The sequence below is a fragment of the Antennarius striatus genome, chromosome 2 (genome assembly GCF_040054535.1).
Source record: "Antennarius striatus isolate MH-2024 chromosome 2, ASM4005453v1, whole genome shotgun sequence".
Lineage (NCBI taxonomy): Eukaryota > Metazoa > Chordata > Actinopteri > Lophiiformes > Antennariidae > Antennarius > Antennarius striatus.
The window spans coordinates 7,521,056-7,545,285 of record NC_090777.1 but is presented as its reverse complement, the minus strand read 5'-3'; the positions used below and the strand labels follow the sequence as shown (position 1 = coordinate 7,545,285).

The window sequence follows — 24,230 nt, the reverse complement described above, 5'->3', positions numbered from 1 at the left end:
CATTAAACAAGGCTCTGGCATACGGTCCGAACGGTTTCTCTGCTCCCACATCATGCAAACCTGCTGCTGTTTTAACGGCTGAAATTTTCATAGGAATTAGTGCAGTTCCTAACAATTGCAACACATCTCCTACTGCTAAAGTTTGACCTGAGGTCATGACTAACATGTGTCCAATCCATTGACCCGCTCCTTGAGACCGGGGCGGTAACGTTTTAGCCATACCTTCAACATCATTAAATGAAAACGGTTTATATTCTCCCAAATTACCTTGTTGGTTGATTCTCAGGGTTATCTGACGATAAGTTTTACGACTGCGTGTGTCCTCCCCTTCGCCATGATGGTGCGCTGCTGACTCAACGTGCCATTCATTCTCACCTGCTGCTGTGGTGGGTGTCGGAGGTCTAGTCGCATTGTCTGCCACTAATCTGTGTGTTTTTTCTTCGACTGCTTTATCAATCAATGCCTGGTTATAAAGGGCCTGTTTTAAACTTTATCTTCATCGAGTCTGTCCTGTAATCTATTATACTCCTTTCTCTCACATTCTCCAGCGGGTGTGTGCGCGGAGGGCGGCTGATTATGTGAAGCTTGGGCCGGTGGGGTGATGTCACGGAGCACCTGTCTTTGTGCATTGTTCCACCGTTCTGACTGATCAATATCTGTATCAATGTTTAGTTCACCAGCTACTCTAAGCATAGGGAACTGTCCGTTTGTTGGGCATTGTTCATTAAAGAGGTGCGGTGCATTAGGCGTCACTGCCGGATGAATGGGGACAAATTCATCTTTTTTTCGCTTGTCCATCTTTGTCTGGTTGTCTGGTTCCGTCCTTGTCTGGGTCACTGGTGTAGTCGATGTCTGAGTCAAGGCTACTGCACTCAAAGTTAATTTATTTACCTCTCTTCTATCTTCTTCCGCTTCCTTCAATTCCCTCTTCAACTTCCTTTTCTCTCTCTGTCCTGCCTGCTTAACCTTCTCCTGTAGATCTTTAACCCTTTCGTGTGCTTTTCTCTCCTCATCTCTTAATTTCCCACTCACATCCTTCATCGCACTTATTGTTCCTTCACTCATTTTTAACTTTGTCCACACTCTCACACGCTTTCATTTTTCTTTATGTTTTTTCTTATCTATTCCACTCAATATTTGTCTTTGAATCCTTTCAAAAATCACACTCCCTGTCCCTGACCATTCATTCCATTCATTTCATTCATTCCACACAATCCCCATTCATCACATTCACATTCCATTTCACACAATACAATACAATACAACACAATATTCAATAAAACACTTTATCAAGTCTACCGAATCGCCGTTGGAGGGACTTCAACCCAAGACTATTAATCGAAATCGCCGTTCGGAGGGAACCCCAACAACCAAGAATATTAACCAAAATCGCCGTTCGGACGGACTGTAACTCCAAGAATATTAACTGAAATCACTGTTCAGAGCGACTCTAACCCCAATGGTACTTTACTGGAAGGACTCCAACCTTATCTTATCTGCTATCTTACTGAACCGATCTTACAACATTATCACTCATCTTGAATTTAGTCAGTTAAATTGCAGAACTTTGGTTATTGCAACAGGTTTTCTGCTTACCTCTGTTAATTGTGGCCACTGGGAGATGAAAAACAATGTTTTGGACCGGATCTAGGTCGTAGCTGCTGTCCACGGCCGCTGTTTACGATCCTCCTTCGTCTCCTCCTCTCACCACATTGGGCGCCAAAAACTGAAGCAAAGTCCTTTCAAAAGCTTCTTTATTCCATGGGTTCTTGTTATTGAGGTAAAGTAGGAGACTTAGACGATTGTCATAAATTTAAAAAGTTTGTTGCTGACAACAAGTCTAAAACAGATATCCAGGCTCTCCCACAGTCCCTGACTGCCGGTACTACACGGGTCTTACATCAGATGCAGCTGAAGAAGAGCAAATTCTAACTTGGCCCGGTCAAATTTAAACAATTCAGATTAAGAATATGCATGAGGGGATGTGGTGTCTTCTGGACTAATCCGATCGTGACAGGTTTTCGGCCGCACATCTTGACATAGTTTCCATTTCCAGTCTCCATTTCATTTCATTTCCATTTCCTGCAAAACAATCCTGCCTACTTCCTGATACATCCATAAGTGTGAAGACTTCCATAAATGCAACTGTTACCTTGTGTGTGTGTGTGTGTGTGTGTGTGTGTGTGTGTGTGTGTGTGTGTGTGTGTGTGTGTGTGTGTGTGTGTGTGTGTGTGTGTGTGTGTGTGTGTGTGTGTGTGTGTGTGTGTGTGTGTGTGTGTGTTCAAATGTGTACAGACTTCAAGGGTATGAAAAGATTAGGTGAGCTCTGTGTGTACTGAGACAGGTTTTCAAATGTCTGCAAAGATTAAATGAGTGTGTGATTAAAGTTCACTACTGTGAAGCTAGCAAAATAGCATTAGCAAATAGCATGTGTATAATTTCTAAATCTCTTCAATACACAAACAAACAAGCACGCGCGCACACACACACACACACACACACACACACACACACACACACAGGGATATAATATGACATGGGCCAACACTGGGTCAGTGTTTTATTGTTAGGTTAGAGAGGTTTTTTCCCATCACAACTCAGCTAGGTTTTACTGCCAGGTTCAACCTGGCAGGTTGAATTTAATCTGTCCAAGGCCTTCAGAATCAACAATGCAGGTGCCTGTGCATTGAGTGAAGGGGCACATAGATCGATGTGATAGCCAATCACATCACAAGTTGGCAACTGTAAGGCCTTCTAGCTGATCTCACCTTGACCTGACATGTACTGTAAGTGTTCTGTGATTGGATACTCACTTCTGAGAAGGCAGCGTTATGTAGACGATATGCAGACGCACATTTGAAAAGAAGCCCTTGTGAGATGAGGTTGTCTGATCTCTTAACTGGCTAACCTGTTCTAGTTAACAGTGTTCTTAAGGAAAGATAAAAGAATGGATTTTGTGTTTAAATAAGCCATTTGAACAGCTGTTTTGGTGAGTACAAGCATTTTATTTATTTAATTTTTCATATTTAATGTTATTAGAATTTTATTTCATTCATGTCAAATCAATAAAACGAAATAAAATGGCAAATATACTACAAAGGAAAAAAATTTCTTGCTCCTCTGCAATGTGTGTAAATAATGTGGAGCCGTTGTGCAGCTGTGTGATTGTAGTGGAAATACACAGAGACTTGTTTCATCATATCGCGGTCACTGCTGGAAAATAGCATGTGTTATAGAGGTGAGGCAAGATATAGTAGTGTGTTGTTGTTTTTTATCCAGCTGTGGTGTCATAAATAATGGTCATTTCAGTAGGTAAAAGACACAGCTGGTTTTGTTCGGTTGTGTGATGTCTATAAAAGGCGCGGCCGTGGTGTTCTTCTGTGCGAGTGACTTTATTGTCATTGATGCCTGACACCTCTTAAAGTGATGGTTTCTCTACCATTTGAGAGAAGTTATGAACGCCTCAGTCCTCGAATGCTGAATTGGTGGCAGGAGTGGGAGCAGCTCACAGTATTCTGAGATGTATTTATACAAGTTTGACTAAGGCCATGTCCACACTTGGCCGGATGTTTTTGAAAAGGCAACTTTTTTCAACCCGCAATGGAAAAGAAAATTGCGCTCACATTTTCAAAAAAATCTCCATCCACACATAAGTGCATTGATCAACACATTTATAAGTGTAACAACTCTGTTAATGACAGAAACGAGTACCAGGACGTTAGGAAATTCACACCGTTCCTCCTCGAGTACGACTTCCATCCCCGGTTCTCCCACCAGCAGGCAGCACAACCCAAAATAGCCAACCTCTGTCTGTGCTCAATGTGCAGCAGCAGCATTTGTTCTTGAAACAACAAGATGACTAAAACCGCCTGGACAATTGTTGCCGCCCACACAGTTTTAACGATTTCCATTCTGTTTGTACATGTAAACACCGGTCACACACACATGACATCACAGCGGTTTTCGTTGTAGCACTGAATCTGCCCTCAATAAAATCACCAATGATCGTCTTATGGCAGCTCATTCTGAACTCGTGAGGCTGGGGAAGCATGTCTCCGACACCAGGACCATCAGCATTAGATTCCCTCAAGACTGCGTTCTTTCCCCTCTGCACTAAAAAGAGTGGAGGTGATAGTGAACTTCAGGAAAGACCCTCTTGCCCTCCCCCGTCATCATCTGTGACACTCCAGTGGTCCCTGTTCAGAACATCAGCTCCCTCACAAAGAAGGCTCAGCAGAGGATGTATTTCTTGCGGCAGTTGAAGAAGTTTCACCTCCCTGTGAAGATGCTGGTGAACTTCTACACTGCCACCATTCAATCAATACTCACATCCTCCATGACAGTATGGTTTGCTGCAGCAATGGCCAGGGACAAGGCCAAGCTGCAGCGTGTGATCCGCTCTGCAGAGAAGGTGATCAACTCCAGCATTCCACACCTCCAGGAACTGTTACACACAAGGACCCGTAGACATAGTAGTAGTAGTAGTAGAACTTTATTTATCCCTTAAGGAGGTTCCATCATGGAAATTAACGTCTCCGCCACACACAACACTGTGAGTACATAAAAACAGCATGCAGAAGGCACCAGCACATATAAAGTAGTACCAACACCAGGTTAATAAATAACCTGTACCAGGTTAATAAATAGTACCAGGTTAATAAATAACTCACCAATGGACAATATACAAATAGAAAGTCATAAATAGGTATAAGACTAAAAAGGCATAAATAAACAGGCCTAGTTAGGCATGGGTAGAATGAAGTGTCTATAGTGTTTGCATTGTTTTTGGTGTATTATGTGTGTCATCCCTCAGCTCTTGTGTGGACTCTCTTTTTCTTCATCTCCCCCAGAGAGGAGTTGAGCAGTTTAATGGCTCGGGGGATGAAGGAGTTCTTAAGTCTGTTCGTCCTGCATGTTGGACGAACAGCCTCTGGCTGCTCAGGCTTCTCAGGCTTCTCTGGTTGTTGGTAATGGTGTGCTGAGGGTGGTTGACATGGTCCATGATGTCCAGCAGTTTGTCCAAGGTTCTGTTCTCTGCCACCATTGCCAGAGGGTCTAGCTTCATCCCGACCACTGAGCTGGCCCACCTGATCAGCTTTTCCAGCATGGAGAAATTCGCCTTAGTCATGCTCCCTCCCCAACACACCCCTCCTTTCCCCAGCCAGGAATTGCTGCTGACCCCTCTCATCCCAGTCACAAACTGTTCCAGACCCTCCCCTCTGGCAAGAGGCTACGGTCCATTCGGACCAGGACCTTATGCCACAAATATAGCTTCTTCCCCACTGCAGTCAGCCTTGTGAACAATGCCCCCCCTTCCCCCCAGTTAACGATCCGCTCCTCACTACCTTGCAAAGACAGTTTACTCTTACTTTTTTTCCCTGTAAACACAAACCGTATACCTCGCCTTAATGTAAATTGTAAATAGTTTTTTTTGTTTTGTTTTGTTTTTTAATTGTTTATTGCTTCTCTTTCCATCTTGTAATGCGCCGACACTGCGTCAAGTTCCTTGTGTGGTGAACTTTACTGTACCTGCAAATAAACTATATTTTGATTCTGATTTCTGATTCCTGACCATCCTCGTCCTCCTTGACCCGAGTGCAGCCTTCGATACCATCTGTCATCCCACCGTCCTCAACAGACTATCTTCTATTGGCATCACCCACACTCTGTTAACCTGGTTCACATCTTACCTTTCTGGCCCCACTCAGTTCATGCAACTCAAGTCCGTTAAATCCTTCCCCACCTCCGTCACTTCAGGCGTGCCCCAGGTTTCTGTCCTGGAGCCTCGCCTTTTCATCATATACAGTACCTCCTTCCCCTCGGCAATATTTTTCGTAAATCCAACATTCATTTCCTGATGACACCCAGCTCTACCTCACCACTAAACCCTTGTCCGCTCTTCTGCCCTCCTCCCTTACTGGTTGCATCGCTGAAATAAAAATTTGGTTCACCCTAAACTTCCTTACATTAAACAGCAACAAAACCGAGATTCTCCTTGTTGGCACCAAATCCACTATTTCCAAAATGGACAGCTTTTCTCTCATTGTCGATGATTCCACTGTTTCGCCTTCTCCCCAGGTTAAGGGTCTGGGTTTCATCTTTTAAAGCACATTAGCTTTCCAGTCACACATCAGCAACATCACCAGGTCTGCCTACTTCCACCTACATAACATCAATCGTCTCCGCCCCTCCCTCACGCCCCACACTGCCGCCATTCTTGTCCACAGTCTCGTCACTTCTCGACTCGACTATTGCAATTCTCTCCTCTTCGAGCTCTTTCACAAATCCCTTCACAAACTACAACTGTTCCAAAATTCAGATGCCTGCATCATAATTCAAACCCCCTCGATTCGCCACATCACTCCTGTCCTCCATCAGCTTCACTGGTTTCTGGTCCAGTAACGAATTCATTTCAAAATTCTCCTGTCTTTCAAGGCCATCCACAACCTCGCCTCTCCATTTCTGTCGGACCTTCTTTATGTTACCACTCCCCCCGCTCCTTCAGATCCTCCTCCTCCTTATACTTGTCTGTCCCTTCAACCCGTCTTACCACCATGGGGTGCAGAGCATTCAGCCGCTCTGCTCCCCATCTCTGGAATTCGCTACCACCCCAACTTAGAAAAATCGATTCACTCCCCCACTTCAAAGCACGACTGAAAACATCTATTTAAGAATGCCTATTCCAGCTGAAATCTGTTGCTGTTTTTATTGATTTGATCTATTTTTATTGTTGATTCTTTAATGGACTTTGTATAATTCTGTGCGGTGTCCTCGAGTGTCAAGAAAGGCGCCTTTAAATAAAATGTATTATTTATATATTATTATTATCCGACGTTTTCAAAAAATTATATTTTTGTCCCGGATATATGCGTTGTCGTGTGAATAGAAGGCCTAAACGGAGGAAAAAAGTTGTGTTTTCAAGAAGATCCAGCTATGTGTGGACGGGGCCTGAAACAGCCGATGCCTTTCTTTGTTTCAAAACTTGGATCAAGCAGCCCTAGATTACTTTGGTTGTGTACATTTAGTAATGTTAATGGTGTATTTAGTATTTTTGATTACTATGTTAGTTCTTCAAACTAAACAAATTTAAATTGGAGTAACACAAAGTGTTACAACATGAGTTAATAAAATAAAATAACTTAAATAATAGAGGATCTTAAAGTCAAATATAGATTTGAAATATAAATAGCATTAAATATAAATATGCAAAGCCTGGGTTCAGTAGATTTAATTACTGCTAATATTGTTGCGTTTCCAAGTGTACAATACTGTGTTGTTTTGCCTGTTTCTACTTCCTACCTAATTGTGTAAAAAGACCGGCAGTTCATTTCTACTTATTGGCCTGTGGTCTTTTCCCTTTCTTTGTAATTATAACTGCTCTTACATGTCTAGAGATTGTCCCTTGTTTTCTGTAATGACTATAGTGCTACACAAATGGTGAGGGTTATTAAATGGTGAGATGAGCAATGTATTTTGTGTCAGAATCTCTGCCATGTACATTTTTAGCTTACCTCGTAAAGTCATAGCAACAAAATACTGCACATTTGAGCATATTATGTAGCCCTGGGGGCTGAATTCCCACAAAAGTCTGATCTTAGAACTGCCTCTTTGTGTAGTGTGCTCTATAAAAAGAGATCTTTTTTTCTTCTTTTTTTTCATACTAGTTGTATGCATTTTTATTGTGTAACTAAATTGTGAGTCTGGACTTATTGTTACTCACTGTCTTACAGGGAGGATCTGGATGTGAGTACTGCAGAATAACCAGGGAGCATGTCAAAGAAGCTGTAGGTTTTACCTCTATGAAAGAATTTGGAAGTAAGTGTTGAGGCAGGTTGAACTGGACTGTGAATTCATCACACAAAGAAACTGCATTCTAGAATCAACTGTCTTCAACACATGTTTTAGCAGCAGTGAGGTGTTTTTGTTCTTCAGTATTTCCCTCAACAGAAGCTGTGTCAACACATTTCACAGTGTCATGAAGTCCGACTTCATAGGAAACTTCACTTAGCTTTATATTTGCTGAGTTATTTTGAAATGATGTGTGAATTCTTAATTCTTAGTCAATGTTACGTTTTACAGACCATTCGCATTAGGCTAAATCATCTTGCCATGTTCGCATGGTTGGCCTAATTAGGCCATCTTCCACATTGTGACCAACACAGACACTAAATTTCATGTCTTTTAAGTTTTTATGAAATTCAGAATTTAGGCTCATATGGCCTCCCATTAGCCTAAAAAGAATTTAGGCTTGTAAATTGCTTAACTTTTCATGTTTTGAAAAATTTTTTGCTTCTCTTTTGAAACTTCAAAAGTGAGTACAGTACTGGAACATTTTATGGAGGTATGGAGATATGTAGATTATTGAAATCAGAACATTACATACATTAAAGAAATACTATTCTGTAGTGCTTTTTATTTAGAAATAATCTGGCAATAAATGACCAAGGTGCAAAACATGTCAACCCACTATCAGCATATTAGCATGTTGTCTTCAACTCAGAGAGCTGCTAGCATGGCTAACATTGTACCATGGCTACTGACAGAGAGATATCCAAAAAATAGACTTGTCTTAATGCCATGAGTTTGTCTCAAATACCAGAATACCGATTGTTTCTCCACAGGTTGTATTCCATGGCCATGTTTTGATTTGCTGGGAAAACAAGATCCTAAAATCTGTCAGCATTATGTCCAGGCACCCAATGATGTGATGGTTGAGTTTGTGCAGGAGTCAGACCCAAAGTCTGACACTATTGTTGTTTCCTGGAAGCCCAGTTATTATGGTAAGTTTTACAGCACATCTCTCTTTCTATATTTCAATGTCAATTTCTGTATATATTTGTTACAACATCAATCCTAAAAACCAATATACATTTTTTAAACAGTTTTAAATATTTCTGGCCCCGCAATACACAAGTGGTGCACCTGGGGCGTACCCCGCCTCTCGCCTGTAACCAGCTGGGAAAGGCTCTAGCAAGGCAGAAAAAAACGCAGAAGACAGAAAAAAAGTAGCTGAAGATGAGACGATTGTGATTCTCATCACATCAATGGATGGTTGAATGTGTGGATGAAGTATTCCTGATTTTTTTTAAAACTTTTTGAGTATCATGCTGAACCCTTCTCCATCAGCCTTTTGGGGACGTTCCTTTTATATGCATAATATTATCATTTGTCACCGATGAACCCATTCATCTGTAGAACAAGCCAGTCAATTGCTATACTTTTTTTTTTGCTGCCACTTCCCAACTTCTTTTGAAATATGTTGCTGGCATCAAATTCAGATCATATATTTAGCAGTCAGGTGTGCTCAGACCTGCACTGATGTCTGCCTGTCCCCTTTAATTCAGATAATATAATTTATAGTCTGTAACTATAATCCAAAATTACTGAACAGCTAACAAACAGCTATTTAAGCCAGGTGGATCCAGATTTTTTTTAGGTCTGCACTAGACCGTGCACTCTCATAGACACCAGCCTCCTAAACCTATATTTATTTCAACATGCATGTATTATTTCCTGTGAAGTCATCCAATCTCTGTCTTCATGGAAATACATGAAACCATCCATGGTATTTTTGCATAAACCTGCTGACTAACCACAATATGAAAAAAGACCACAAGTGAAAACATAACCTTCCAGATGGAGCTACAATGTGACTGAAGCTGATGAAGTAGAATATTTCATTTATTGTCTTTGTACTGTTTTTAATTGAAGTAGACGTATGTCAAAAATGTTGAGTGTTTTAGTACACTTTTTTTTAAACTTCTGTTTTAGATGTGGTCCTACCTTTGGAATCAGAACTGGAAATAACAATAATAATTCACACTTTATTGATCCCCAGAGGGGAAATTCTCTTCTAACTCTCAATACATGCATATATACAGTATGTGTTAGTCTTATCACATCACACAGTATTGTGAACAAGGCCCCTGAGACACAGCGCACTAGAGGCCTGTAATCATGCAATTAGACCAGGGGAGGAAGAGTGATGGGTCGCGCACGGAGGTTGCGCCCCAAATGAGCAGCTTGTAGTGGGGATGGCACCTTACTAAAGGGCGCCTCGGCAGTGGCTGGGAGGTGAGCTGACACCTCCCACTGTCAGGTCACACTCCAAGGGATGTCATGGCAGGAGTGGCAATTGATCCACCGATGGCCGGGCGATCCGTCTTCAAGACATCTGTTCTACCGCTGTTCTACCGTCCCGGTGTAACATTATTAAACAGGATTGTAGATAGAACAAGAAGTCATTCAACACGCGTTTTCACAGAATCTTTAGACAAGGGGTTTAATACAAACTAAATTAATTTTTGGGACATACACTAAGTGCTATTAATGCCTTACATCATAAGAGATGTGCTGAGTCCCCCCGGCTCTGACAGATGTTTATGAATTATATTACTGTCTGTAACACTGATCTCACTCAGTATTTTTTACATTTGTTACAGGGATTGCATTCTTGAGAGGCTTTCAGGTGATCCTCCAGGCTTTGGGAGGATCTAATATTGCCTGTCAGCTCTTTCTCTTCCACAGAAAGCTCTCCCTCCCAGCGTCACACTCTGAAATGGTACGAGGACTACAATTTTTTGGTTGTTCAAGGAGGTTTAACTACTGTCTTTTCCACTCTCTTGCAAGGTTACAGAGATTACAGGAGTAACTACACTTTAAACTGACGATAATCCAGAAATTGTGTTCATCGAAAGGAAATGTCAAGGACAAATTAAAATCATCAAATTATTATTGCAATACTGCATAAATTGTTTAAGAATTCTCAGAAAATAAAGAGTACTCTGTTCAACTTACACTGTATGAAATTAATATCATACAAATGGATTCATATTTAAAAATTATTAATTTCTACTTAAGCAGATCCACAGTCAGTTTCCACCACGTTAGGAGTGCCTAGCTGGATTAAAGACCAAAATAACACCTATAAGTCCTAAACTTCTAAATAAAAGCTGGTCCCATGAAGACTAGTATCGAATACTTTCCCCCGCCTCAAGCCTTAAGCCAGCTGGGATAGGCTCCCATGACCCGCTACAGCGGATGAAGCGGTAGACGATGAATGAATACAGTATGGGGCAGTATGGTAGCGCAATGGGTAGACTGCAGCACAGCAAGACGGTTCCGAGTTCGAGTTCCACTCTGTGCAAAGCCTGCATGCATAGGCTCTGTCCAGGGTCTGCAGCTTACCTCCACCCACAAAAGCATGCACTTCATGTGAATTGGCTGGTCTCAAATTGTCTGTAAGTGTGTGTGCATGTTTGTGTGTCCTTTATCTGGCTCTGAGGTGCACAAGCGTCACACCTGGAGTGCAAATCGCCAATCACCCTAAATCCACTGAGATAGGCTCCAGCCATCCTGTGACCCACAACATCTGAAAAAGCAGTTAATGACAATGAATGAATAAATGAATGGATATACAGTACATAATTATATAATAATTATATTAAATTTATAACAAGCACAACATTCCCAGGATCTCCCATCATTGGTGTGTTTCTCTGAAGACAATCTGAGAAAAAGTTTTACTTTCAAAATAAAATAAACAATGAAATGCTTTAATTTTAGTGGATGGATGTTGTACACATTAGGATTAATTGGCATGAAGTAAATTATTAAATTACCAAATAGAACGTATAATAAACAAAAAAAAATCCTGAGAGTATCTTAAAAAGACAAGATTTTACCATCATCCTGCCTTATATTTTGTACACATTCATCTTTTTACAGCAATATCAACAGAAATAGAAAAGTCTTCTGCTCAGCCATTAACAATACAAATAACTGAAACCCTCAACTCACCTTATCAAATGAATGTGTGCATCGTGCTTTAAGGACACTAAAAACAAGATGGCTGGTGTACTCTGCAGGTGTACATGTCAGACCCTTTCCCCGGTCTCTTCCTTGACTCCAAATATGCTGTCACAGTCATGGCTCTGCCAGTACCTGAGGAATGGGAGCATTTCTACCACAGCAAGATCTTCTCCACACGTTGTAAGGTCTCCTCAAGCACTATTCCAGAGTTATAATTTTTATTTCATATACTGTTATAATCCCCAAAGAGAAATTAAGAATGCACACTCTAGCTACTGATTCAAATGCATGCATACATATATATTTGTGAGTACAGGCCCCTGTATCACACACACACACAAGGGGGCCTGTAGGCATGCAGGGGAGGTAGAGTGGCAGGCAGCTCCTTCTTGGTGCGCCTCAAATGAGCACCTTGTAAAGGGGGACGGAGTATTGCTCAAGGTCTTCGGCAGTGCTCCGGAGGTGAGCTGACACCTCCCACTGTCAGCTCACAATCCGGGTGCTTTTGGGCGGGAGCTGGAATCACACCACTGATCTTAGAACATTGGACAACTGGCTCTACCACTGAGCCACTGCCGCCCCTGAATGTTTTGTGATCACACACACACACACACACACACAGACAGACAAGCTGACACACATAGCAAGAGAAACCGTTTCATTTGGGCTCTCCGAATTTGTAGTTGCTTCAATAAATAATGTACTTGAATTGTAAAATATTTTGTATCATCTACTGATTACCCCTGTAGTCTAAAAGGCACTAATTAGCATGTTGCCGCTTTAGAATATTTTGTATAGTGTGTATAATTATATAGTATTGTACATACTTATATGTACTTATATACTTTATATACTACTGATACCTTGTGTGTGTGTGTGTGTGTGTGTGTGTGTGTGTGTGTGTGTGTGTGTGTGTGTGTGTGTGTGTGTGTGTGTGTGTGTGTGTGTGTGTGTGTGTGTGTTTCATTTTCATGTCTTTATAACTACATGTTTTGTAAAAACATTTTGCATGACTTTGGGCAGGGTGTTGTCACACAGTGATTGAATTTCAATAATAAATGTATTATGGTTTTGTAGCATGTTCAGAGAAGAATGGCCTTGAGCAGTGCAAGAAAGGTGAGAATTTTTTTGGACACATCATTGACTGGTACCCTTCACATGAACTCCTGTCAGGTTCAATAATCGTGTGTGTGTGTGTGTGTGTGTGTGTGTGTGTGTGTGTGTGTGTGTGTGTGTGTGTGTGTGTGTGTGTGTGTGTGTGTGTGTGTGTGTGTGTGTGTGTGTGTGTGTGTTTGTTTTTCCCCCTAAGAGATGTGAGGGAAGTCTCTGTGGCACATACAGTACCTGTATGTCAAAGTCAAGGCCCGAATTAATTATACAGTATATGGCCCCCTGGATGTTATTTAATTACTATTAGAACCAACCCACAGGCCACACCCACCTGCTGGTCTTTTGCATGCACCAACATTACATTCTCCACAATGCAACAGTAGCCCACAAAGTCACTGGAGAAAGTGGGCCTTGGCTTCATTATTTATCAACCGTCGGAGCAGAGGTCAACTTTCAGCTACCCCCCTCCTCAAAAATGGCTAAATGGAAGATGAGCGTTGAGAGCAGGGGGTTTCAGGCCAGGTGGGATTCAGGGAACATGTTCACAGAGGTAAAAGCCAAACCTGTGTGTCTTCCGTGCGGAGAAAGTTTGGCTGTAATGAAAGATTATAATCTAAGAAGGCACCATTAAACGTCTCAAAACAAAGACACAGACAAAGACGTGATTTTTCTTTAAAGGAAGTTTGTTTTTGTCTGTGTAACTGTTAAAAAATGTTTTACTTGAAATTACTAACAGAACCATAAGAAAAATATTGCTTTATTCATGTAATCATTTCAAAATATACACTCTTGGTTCAATCATTTCAATAGGTTTTAATAAATATTGAACCAGTCCGGCCCTCGGCTTGAAGAAGATAAGAAGAAGAACTACACTTTAAGGATCCCCGTAGGGAAATTATTGTGTTTTCACTCGTGGTTAGTAATAATGCGTATTTATGTTTTTGTACAGGCCCCTGAAACAACCAAGCACACACAAGGGGCCTGTAGGTATGCAGTAAGTACAGGGAGGCCGAGTGACGGGCAGCCCCATCCTAGAAGCGCCCTGAATGAGCACCTTGTGAAGGGGAATGTACTTTGCTCAAGAGCCCTTCAGCAGTGCTTGTGAGGTGAGCTGGCACCTCCCACTGCCTGCTCACACTCCAAGAGTGAATGGGGGGGAGCGGGAATTGAACCGCCGATCTTGGATCATTGGACGACCTGCTCTACTGACTGAGCTACTGCCGCCCCAAATTTGAGCAAATTTGTTTTTTTGGCCTTCTGTGTATTTGACTTTTGACATCCCTTCTCCAATGTAATGTCTGATTAGATCTCAGATTAGGGTTGCTTGACCTCTAAAATACATAACATACATAAATACATACTGTACATGTTGCCCCTTTAAAGCACCTTAAAACTGCTGTCATCACAGCTGTAGGACGTTTCAGACACAATACCTGCTCTATTAAATTCATTTCTAAAGACGATATGGGAAGGCCTGATACATCTTCATGGCTGTAGGATGAATATTTCCACTGAACTCATGTAATGATGTTTACATGATGACTCTGTCAGGAAATGTTACTGTGTTTCTCACAATGGTTTGAAAAAATTAGGAGTAGAATAAGTATCCTATTTTTTATTCATTATGTTAAACCCCTTTACCAAGTCAGGGCAACACATAAAGTGGATCAACTTTGTGGTATTTGGGTTTATTGACATTAACGCGTAATGACATCAACATTTTATGACCAATTTGGAGAGGACCCATAAATTAAATGTGACTTCTCTCAGTCAAAGGTAATAATTAGTTCAGGTGGAGATCTCTTTAGTATTATTAGTTTGGTTTACCTCTCTTTCACAGTTTTATAACCCTGCCAAGTGGTTGTCATTTCAACTGAGCAACGGTTCAGTCAGTGCTGATCTGGATCATCATCTGGATCCAGAATTGTTCAATGATTCTTTGCAATTACCAGATAGCTTCTTTTCAATATTTCCAGCTAAATAAATTGTCTGATGCATTTGTGTGGGCAATATGAAGAACCCAGGATATTTTAGATTGAAACTGAATGAAAGAAAGGATTAGGATTTTTTTCTACTAAGCTAAACAGTGCAAGCAAATTCCTTTTGGACATCTTTTTTCCCCAGGTCATGAAATATTTGGCAGCTCACCATGAAATTAGATGGAAGGTGGCATATATGCCAAGACTGATATTGTGGATCAAGATGAAGAGGTGGATCTTGAATGTGTTTTTTTACTTAACATAACAGATTGTTGAGGGCAAACACTCATGTATGGTAGGTACTGTACACCTAGTGAAATTTTTGGTTAAGATTCAAAAAGGGATTTTTGGGTCTTGGTGGAGCCATAGTCTCTGTTAAATTCCCTTATAATTACTGGTTCTGTCTTGTATACCTGTCAGACTGAAAGAAAATAACCTGTAACAGACAAGGAGTATGGAGTAACTGTAATTTTTCTTGGCACGGTGGAAAAGTGGGTAGAGCTGTCACCTCCCAGCAAGAAGGGTTCTGTTGTGATTCCTTTCTGTGGAGGGTTTGTATTTTATCCCCGTGTCTGTATAGGTTCTCTGAAATTCTCTAGCTTCCTCCCTCCTGGAAAACCTGCATTTTGGTGAGATGATCGTTGTCCATAGGTGTGAGCATACAGTATGTCTACTGTATGTATAGCCCCGCGATGCACTGGCTTTGCCTCCAGGATGTACACTGCCCCTTATCCATAACCAGCTGGCATGGTCTCCAGCAATACCCCACAAAAAGAATAAGCGGCTGAAGACGAGACAATTATTATCATCTCATCTCCAAGAAGATGAATGAATGAATAATTTCAAAAACTGAAAAGCCATGTTTTTTTTAAATGAATTCCATGTTCTGATAGTATTCTTGGTTTTCACAGAACCATCAGTCTGAATTCCAGTTGATGTTTCTCGGGTTAATCCAAGAGATGCACACATGTGATTTCAATTAATTTTACTACAGGAGGATCCCCAGACCTTCCACTTATTATAAAAAGTCAATATTTTATGGTTTCCTCGCAGATTGGTACCCCACGAATATTGGGATCAAGCAGGAAGGGCCTACTGTCACTTTGACTTTTAACCTGGCACCACCTAACCTGGACATCAGAAGTTATTTCTCACTGTGTTACGCAAATGGCATGACGACGTACACAGACATAAAGCCTGTGAGTGTCAACTTCAAAAGCTCAAATCTTTGCTGTTTGTCATTGTATGCACTGATACCTTCTCATTTCTGCTACAATCTCTTAATTAGAATTTCACACAAAACAAAACCCACCACAGTTTTCAGATGAATGATCTTCAGGGAGACACCAATTACACTTGTCAGGTAAAACAGAAGTTTTCTGATCAGATTGATTATCTGTTTTTCACATTGATTATACTTTAATTGTTTTAAACTAAATGAAATTCTTTGTTTGACACTATTAATACCAGTAACAACAAACCAAAACTAAATTGGCCATGCTAATGTCAAATGAATTATTTTCATGTTGTCTTGAAAAAACTTTGACCCACTACTCTGAACTTTAAGTGCATTTCCAGCTAAAAGCGGGTCAATTTTAGATTTTATGAGATTGCGAGACTTCCAGGTAAAGGCTCCCCTTCAGTTTCCAAGAATGCACCTTTGTGATCAATATTTCCTGTCATAGATTGCGGCTAATGAAGTGGATGCAGTGAGGAAAACATTTAATGTCTACGTCATGCCTGTTCAGAAAGGTACAGTAGAAGTCGTGTTATTACTGCTGATCCACACAATCACAATGAGTCTCATGAGCTGTCATGCAAACCGCTACTTTTTGCTCAGGAATTGTGAAATTTAAACTTGTTGGGTCTTTCATGATTCTTCTTCTACTTTTCCTTTTGGCTTTTCCCTTCAGGGTTCACCACAGCAAATCAATTACTTCCATCTAACCCTGTCTTCTGCCTCCTCTTTTCTCACACCAACTACCTTCATGTCCTCTTTTACTACATCATAAACTTCCTCTTTGGTCTTCTTCTAGGCCTCCTGCCTGGCAGTTCAAAAACTCAGCATCCTTCTACCAATATATTCACTATCTCTCCTCTGGACATGTTCAAACCATCTCAGTCTGGCCTCTCTGACTTTATCTCCAAAACCTGTAACATGTGCTGTCCCTCTGATGTACTCATTCCTGATCCTATCCATCCTGGTCACTCCCGAAGAGAACCTCAGCATCTTCATCTCTGCTACCTCCAGCTCTGTCTCCTGTCTTTTCCTCAGTGGCACTGTCTCTAAACCAAACAACAATGCTGGTCTCACCAGTTTTGTACACCTTTACTTTCATTTTAACTGAAACTCTTCTATCACACATCACACCTGACATTTTTCTCCACCCGTTCCATCCTGCCTATACACACTTCTTCACCTCTTTTCTGCAGTCTCCATTGCTCTGGACTGTTGATCCTAAGTACTTAAAATCATCCACCTTCTTAATCTCTTCTCCCTGTAACCTCATTCTTCCACTTGGGTCCCACTCATTCACACACATGTGCTCTGTCTTACTGCGGCTAACCTTCATTCCTCTCCTTTCCAGGACAAACCTCCACCTCTCTAGCTTCTCCTCCACCTGTTCCCTGCTCTCACTACAGATCACAATGTCATCTGCAAACATCATAGTCCATGTAGATTCCTGTCTAACCTCCTCTGTTAGCCTGCCCATCACCATAGCCAACAAGAATGGTCTCAGAGCTGATCCCTGATGCAGTCCCACCTCCACCTTGAACTCCTCTTTCACACCTACAGCACACCTCACCACTGTCTTACAGTCCTTATACATGTCCTGCACCACTCTAACATACATGTCTGCCACTCCAGACTTCCTCATACAATACCACAGTTCCTCTCTGGGCACACTTTCATAAGCTTTCTCCAGACCTACAAAAACACAATGCAGCTCCGTCTGGCCTTCTCTGTACTTCTCTATCAACATCCTCAAAGCAAGTACCCGGAGGTGAGCTGACAGTGGGAGGTGTCAGCTCACCTCCGGAGCACTGCCGAGGCACCCTTGAGCAAGGTGCCGTCCCCTTTACAAATTGCTCATTTGAGGCGCACCAAGAAGGAGCTGCCTGACACTCTACCTCCCCTGCATGCCTACAGGCCCCCTTGTGTGTGTGTGTGATACAGGGGCCTGTACTCACAAATATATATGTATGCATGCATTTGAATCAGTAGCTAGAGTGTGCGTTCTTAATTTCCCTCCGGGGATCAAACCAGTATATAAAATTAAATAAAATTTAAAAAAATACTGCATGAAACCATACTGCTGCTCACAAATGATCACTTCTGTCCTTAGTCTAGCTTCCACTACTTTTTCCCATAACTTCATTGTATGGCTCATACATACCTACATACATATATTGTATAAAATGGGCTTTTCTAAATAAGATGTATGTACCCAATGCACACAGAACACAATCGACCCTTTCATGCCCTTTGGCTGTGTTCACTCGTTCATCATATTTGGGTATCAGTCACTCAGAAAATGTCCTCTATGTTGGACAGCACAATTCCACAATCTCCAAACATCTGCTTAGTTGGTGATCAAACAGATATGGCCTTACCTCACGTTCAATTCCAGCCTACGCTCTGGCTCCTGTCATTGCCAAGAAAACCATTTTGGTCAATTGGAAAGTTAAAAGAGCCCTAAACATCACCCATTGGCTAAATCTCCTCATTGATCACATTTCTTTGGCCCAGGGCCTGGTAGGGTGGGCTGTGCGTTGCCTTCCTTCCCTGCTGTGGTTCCGTGGTGTTGTGTCTCTAGGTTGCTGTTGTCTGGGGGTGGGTTGATGGCGTGGGACGGTTTCCGGTGATCAGTGGTCGTCGATGGTGTTGATAATCGCTGCACTACCTGTGGCAGGGTTGGGGTCTTGGTGACCATGGCCGGGCTGGGTTGTGGGCTTGGGCTGATCGGCCGGCTGTGATGCCGGTCCCTGGTACATCCCTGGGCCCACACCAGATTGCCTCCTAATGTTCACTTCACATAAGCTTTCTCCAGATCTACAAAAACACAATGCAGCTCCGTCTGGCCTTCTCTGTACTTCTCTACCAACATCCTCAAAGCAAATACTGCATCTGTAGTAGTCCTTTTTGGCATGAAACCATACTCCTGCTCACAAATGCTCACTTTTGCCCTTATTTTAGCTTCCACTACTCTTTCCCAAAACTTCATTGTAAGGCTCATCAGCTTTAATCCTCTGTAGTTGCCACAACTCTGCACGTCTCCCTTGTTCTTAAAAATGGGCACCAGCACACTTCTCCTCCATTCCTCAGGCATCTTCTCACTATCTAAGATCCTATGGAACAACCCAGTCAGAAACTCTACTGCCACCTCTCCTAGGCACTTCCAAACCTCTACAGGTATATCATCAGGACCGACTGCCTTTCCACTCTTCATCCTCTTCCATGCCTTCCTCGCTTCATCCTGACTAATCTTTGCTACTTCCTGGTCCACAGCAGTCACCTCTTCTAGTCTTTGTTCTCTCTCATTTTCCACGTTCATCAACTCTTCAAAGTACTCTTTCCATCTTCCCATCACAGTGCTGGCCCCTGTCAATAGACTTCCATCCCTATCCTTGGAAATACAGTGAAGGTACTTGGTGTCCCATTGAGAGTTGGATGAGAATATAGATAATTATAGAGCTGGAGCCAGTAGGTAATGAATTTAAGGATAAAGATTCACTTGTTTCTTAAAGGAATGTGCCCAACAATATTCAGACGTTTTTAGGCCACTACCTTAATATGTCTGAATAACATTTTGCATATTTAGCAGGCTGGAATCTATGACTATCTGAACATTTGGGAACAGCTCATATTCCCATTTGTTGGTTGTTTTATTCTCCATAACACAGGCCACAGTTTTAGAAATTTTAGATAAGGCTTGAATGAATTAACATTCTTCTTGTTTCCTTTCCACAGTGTCATTCTACTTAATCAAAAATAAGATATGATCAACATGTCCCGAAAAAAATCAGTAGAAAATCAAAAGGAATACTTTCAAATTGAGAACATAGTGGAGAGGATAGAATCAATGTTCATGTAATAATGAAAAATAAATCAGTAGCGCTGTCGCCGCACAACAAGGCGGGTCTGAGTTTGAGTCCCGCTCTGTGCGGAGTTTGCATGTTCTCCGTGTCTGCATGGGTTCTCTCCAGGTTCTCTTGCTTCCCCCCACCTCCAAAAACATGCACTTCAGGTTAATTGGCCGGTCCCAAATTGCCCGTAGGAGTGTGTGTGTGCGTGCGTGGTCTTTGTGTGTGGCTCCGCGGTGCACTGATGTTGTGCCTGGAGTGTCCTCTTCCTCACACCTTATACCCTAGGTTCCAGCTTCCCCTGACCCACTGCGGCAGTGAAGCGGAAGACAATGGATGGATGGATTGTATTTAGTTGTTTACAAAACATTGCTGAATGTAGACCTGAAGTGTCGCGCTAAACTCTGATATTGCTGTGTAGAATTGTGTTGTGCTTACACTGGTGGAGCTCAGTACTGCTAACGGTTTGCTCAGAATATACAAAAGCGAAAAAGAGAACCTTGTTTCTGGTTTATTCAGGTTTTCTCAAATTAACATTAAAGTCTTATGGCTAAGGATGAGAATTTTACCTAGGAATTCCTGTTTCTGTGGTGTTAAAATTTATCCTACATCAAAGCAACAAGACAGTTTAAGTTAAGGGTGCAGTGGTGGTCAAAAGTTTACATACACTTCTAAAGAACATAATGTCGTGGGTGTCTTGAGTTTCCAGTTATTTCTACAAATCCGATTTTTCTCTGATAGAATGATTGGAACAGATACTTCTTTGTCACAAAAAACAATCATGAAGTTTGATTCTTTTATGACTTTATAATGGGTAAACTGAAAATGTGATCAAATCAGCTGGGTCAAAAATATACATACAGCAATGCTAATATTTGGTTACATGTCCCTTGGCCATTTTTACTTCGATTAGACACTTTGGTAGCCATCCACAAGCTTCTGGCAAGTTTCTGGTTGAATCTTTGACCACTCCTCTTGACAGAATGGGTGCAGTTCAATTAAATTTGTTGCCATTTTGACATGGACTTGTTTCTTCAGCATTGTCCACATGTTCTCAATGGGGTTTAAGTCAGGACTTTGGGATGGCCATTCTAAAACCTTAATTCTAGCCTGATTTAGCCATTCCATTATCACTTTTGATGTGTGTTTGGGGTCATTGTCCTTTTGGAACACCCAACTGCGCCCAAGACCCAACCTTCAGGCTGATGACTTTAGGTTTTCTTGAAGTATTTGAAGGTAATCCTCCTTCTTCATTGTCCAATTGACTCTCTGTGAAGCACCAGTTCAATTGGCAGCAAAACAGGTCCACAGCATAATACTACCATCACTGTGCTTGATGGTAGGCATGGTGTTCTTGGGGTTAAAGGCCTCACCTTTTCTCCTCCAAATATGTTGCTGGGCATTGTGGCCAAACATCTCAATTTTTGTTTCATCTGACCACAGAACTTTCTTCCAGAAGGTCTTATCTTTGTCTATGTGATCAGCAGCAAACTTTAGTCGAGCCTTAAGGTGCCGCTTTTGGAGCAAGGGCTTCCTTCTTGCACGGCAGCCTCTCAGTCCATGGCGATGCAAAGCATGCTAGACTGTGGACACTGACACCTGTGTTCCAGAAGCTTCTAATTCTTGGCAGATCTGCTTTTTGGTGCTCCTGGGTTGACTGTTCACCCTCCTGACCAGTTTTCTCTCAGCAGCAGGTGACAGCTTGCATTTTCTTCCTGATCGTGGCAGTGACAAAACAGTGCCATGCACTTTATACTTACAAACAATTGTTTGCACTGTTGCTCTTGGGACCTGCAGCTGCTTGGAAATGGCTCCAAGTGACTTTCCTGACTTTTTCAAGTCAATAATTCTCTTTTTCAGATCTGTGCTGAGCTCCTTTGACTTTCCCATTGTGGCGTTTGTGGGTGTTTTTATCCAATGACTCATTTTTAAATGGCTTCAGAGAAGTCACCAGTCACTCATGATCACTTGCTATGAAGCTCATGTCATGGAAACAACTTTGTAGGTCTCCAAAATTCTTCATTCATGTTGGTGTATGTATATTTTTGACCCAAAGAAGGATATGTTCCAATCACTATATCAGAGAAAAATCTGAGTTGTAGAAATAACTGGAAACTCAAGACAGCCATGACATTATGTTTTTTACAAGTGTATGTAAACTTTTGACCACCACTGTAAGTTTGATATCTATGGTTAATATAAGGTTACTGCTCATGTAATCATTCACATCTTCCCATTTATAGAAGATGCCATGTCTCGCTCAGTCGCTCCATCCCTGGTCCTGATACTTCCTCTTTGCCTGACTGCGGTAGTCATTATATTAGTCCTTCTGGCTGCTCTCACCAAGAAGAGGCCTCAGCTGCACATAAGCAAACTGTCCATAGAACCAGGTGCAATTACAAACCAAATATATCCTGTAAAATCACTGTGTACTTCAGAAAGATTAACCCTGTCCTGTCTTTGCCAGTACTAACATCTTACGAGGAACAGCTTTATAAAGCCAGCAGGACTATGGAGGAAGTGGCGTTTTTGCCCAGAGACAGACCTCTAACCCCTCCTCGTCTTCTGATCTGCTACAGCTGCCATGATTGCCCTGCTCACATCAGATCTGTTATGTTGTTAGGAGCCTTTATACAACAGCACATGGCTACTCAGGTAGCACACATGACTCGTCTTGGTGCTGATGCACTGAGACTAATTTGCATTAATAATACATAGTTTGCATTGCCTTGTTTTTCTATCATTAGTCATGAATTTGTGAAATTATCTTTTCCCAGGTGATCCTGGACATGTGGGAGACTTTGAGCATGGCGGTGGAGGGCAATATGGCCTGGTACTGCCGCCACATCCAAGAGAGTGACTTCATCTTGGTGATATGTTCTAAGGGCCTTAGCTACAAATCTGAGCCTCCAGAGCCAGACGACAGTAATATAGAAGAGGAGCTAGACTTTGAGTCCAATGCCTTCAGCTCTGACACAGCTGTCCAGCTTATCAGAGAGGAAGTGGGCCGAGCCAAAGCCAAAGGCCGGGACCTGTCCAAGTATATGGCAGCCATTTTTGAGTACTCTGAGGAGGAGGACATCCCCAACGAAATGAGGCTGGTATCTCAGTATAGACTAACAACTGACTTAGAGGTGCTCTTCTCCCACCTCCATGGTGTAGCTCTGCATAGGCCAGGAGGTTATTTGAAGATAAATGACTTCACAGAGGAAGGCTTTTCTAAATTACCAGCTGGAGCAGCTCTGCAGCAGGCTATCTATGAGGCGAAGATAGCAATGAGGGCAAAGGACCAGCGGACTATGGAAAAAGAAGATTTATAATATGATTGAATTTATTCTGACTTCATTAAGAGCCCTTAAACAACTAATCAGTGAAATGAAATGTGACTCAGTAGTGCTGAAATGGAAGCAGTTGTGCACCTTTATGAAATGTGCTACATACCGTGTCTGCACACAGGTACATAAAAGCTACATTCGGTGCTGTGTGTTATGGTCAGTGAAGTTATCTCATTCTTATCTGTCAGTCGTTTTCTGTTTCACAGACATAAACAATTCAATCCTAAAATACTGAAGTTATTTTGAAGTAGTTACAGAGTGGAGTACACATGTTTACAGTCAATCTCATAATTTATTTATGAATACAGTATACACTACACTGACAGTGGATTGAAAGGTAATATGTTTAATGCTGATGTTATATGCACACATTTGCTTTATCTGACATTTTTTATTGTACTCTAATCAAATTAGTTTTGTTTGTTTGTTTTATATAATGCATATAGCCATTGCAATAAAATTGTGTGAAACAAAGTGTTTGTCTTTTCTTCTAATACTCACGGACTAACAGAAGGACAGACAGAAGGACATGGATGGATGGATGGATGGATGGATGGATGGATGGATGGATGGATGGATGGATGCAGGCAGGCAGGCAGGCAATCCCGGATCTCCCCCGAATCCCTGAGCCAGCCCCCCGCAGCCCGACCCCCGGGCCAGGCCACACACCGCCCAAACCCCACAGCAGCGCCGCACCCCCGGTAAACATCGCGACAAGTCAACAGCAGCAACCAATAACCAGCGACCCCTAACCGGCAACCGCTGACAATCATCAACAACCACCCGCAACAATTCCATGACCCCAATGACCCCACCAGAGTTGTCCCCAGCCATAGGCCCCAGGTCCCAAAGGCCCAGCCCCACCAGAAGTGCCATCCCATGTAGAGTCACCACTAAATTCCCTGTTAAT

At 42.0% G+C, this 24,230-nt stretch overlaps 1 protein-coding gene across 5 annotated transcripts in view; it reads left to right on the top strand.

The window, feature by feature from the left end:
* Window positions 1-23,765, top strand: part of si:ch211-207e14.4 (interleukin-17 receptor D) — a 43,504-nt gene extending 19,739 nt beyond the window's left edge. For 2 of the 5 annotated variants that reach the window (XM_068340259.1, XM_068340268.1), the window contains 11 exons: window positions 7,731-7,815; window positions 8,622-8,780; window positions 10,443-10,561; window positions 11,868-11,991; window positions 12,889-12,927; window positions 15,954-16,099; window positions 16,189-16,263; window positions 16,586-16,652; window positions 22,229-22,375; window positions 22,453-22,640; window positions 22,763-23,765. In XM_068340259.1, coding sequence (XP_068196360.1) covers window positions 7,731-7,815; window positions 8,622-8,780; window positions 10,443-10,561; window positions 11,868-11,991; window positions 12,889-12,927; window positions 15,954-16,099; window positions 16,189-16,263; window positions 16,586-16,652; window positions 22,229-22,375; window positions 22,453-22,640; window positions 22,763-23,305 — 1,692 coding nt within the window. In that variant the 3' untranslated portion in view covers window positions 23,306-23,765. The remainder of the gene's footprint in view (window positions 1-7,730; window positions 7,816-8,621; window positions 8,781-10,442; window positions 10,562-11,867; window positions 11,992-12,888; window positions 12,928-15,953; window positions 16,100-16,188; window positions 16,264-16,585; window positions 16,653-22,228; window positions 22,376-22,452; window positions 22,641-22,762) is intronic. The other 3 variants (XM_068340285.1, XM_068340277.1, XM_068340294.1) reach the window with 3 other exon arrangements.
* Window positions 23,766-24,230: the final 465 nt, after the last annotated feature.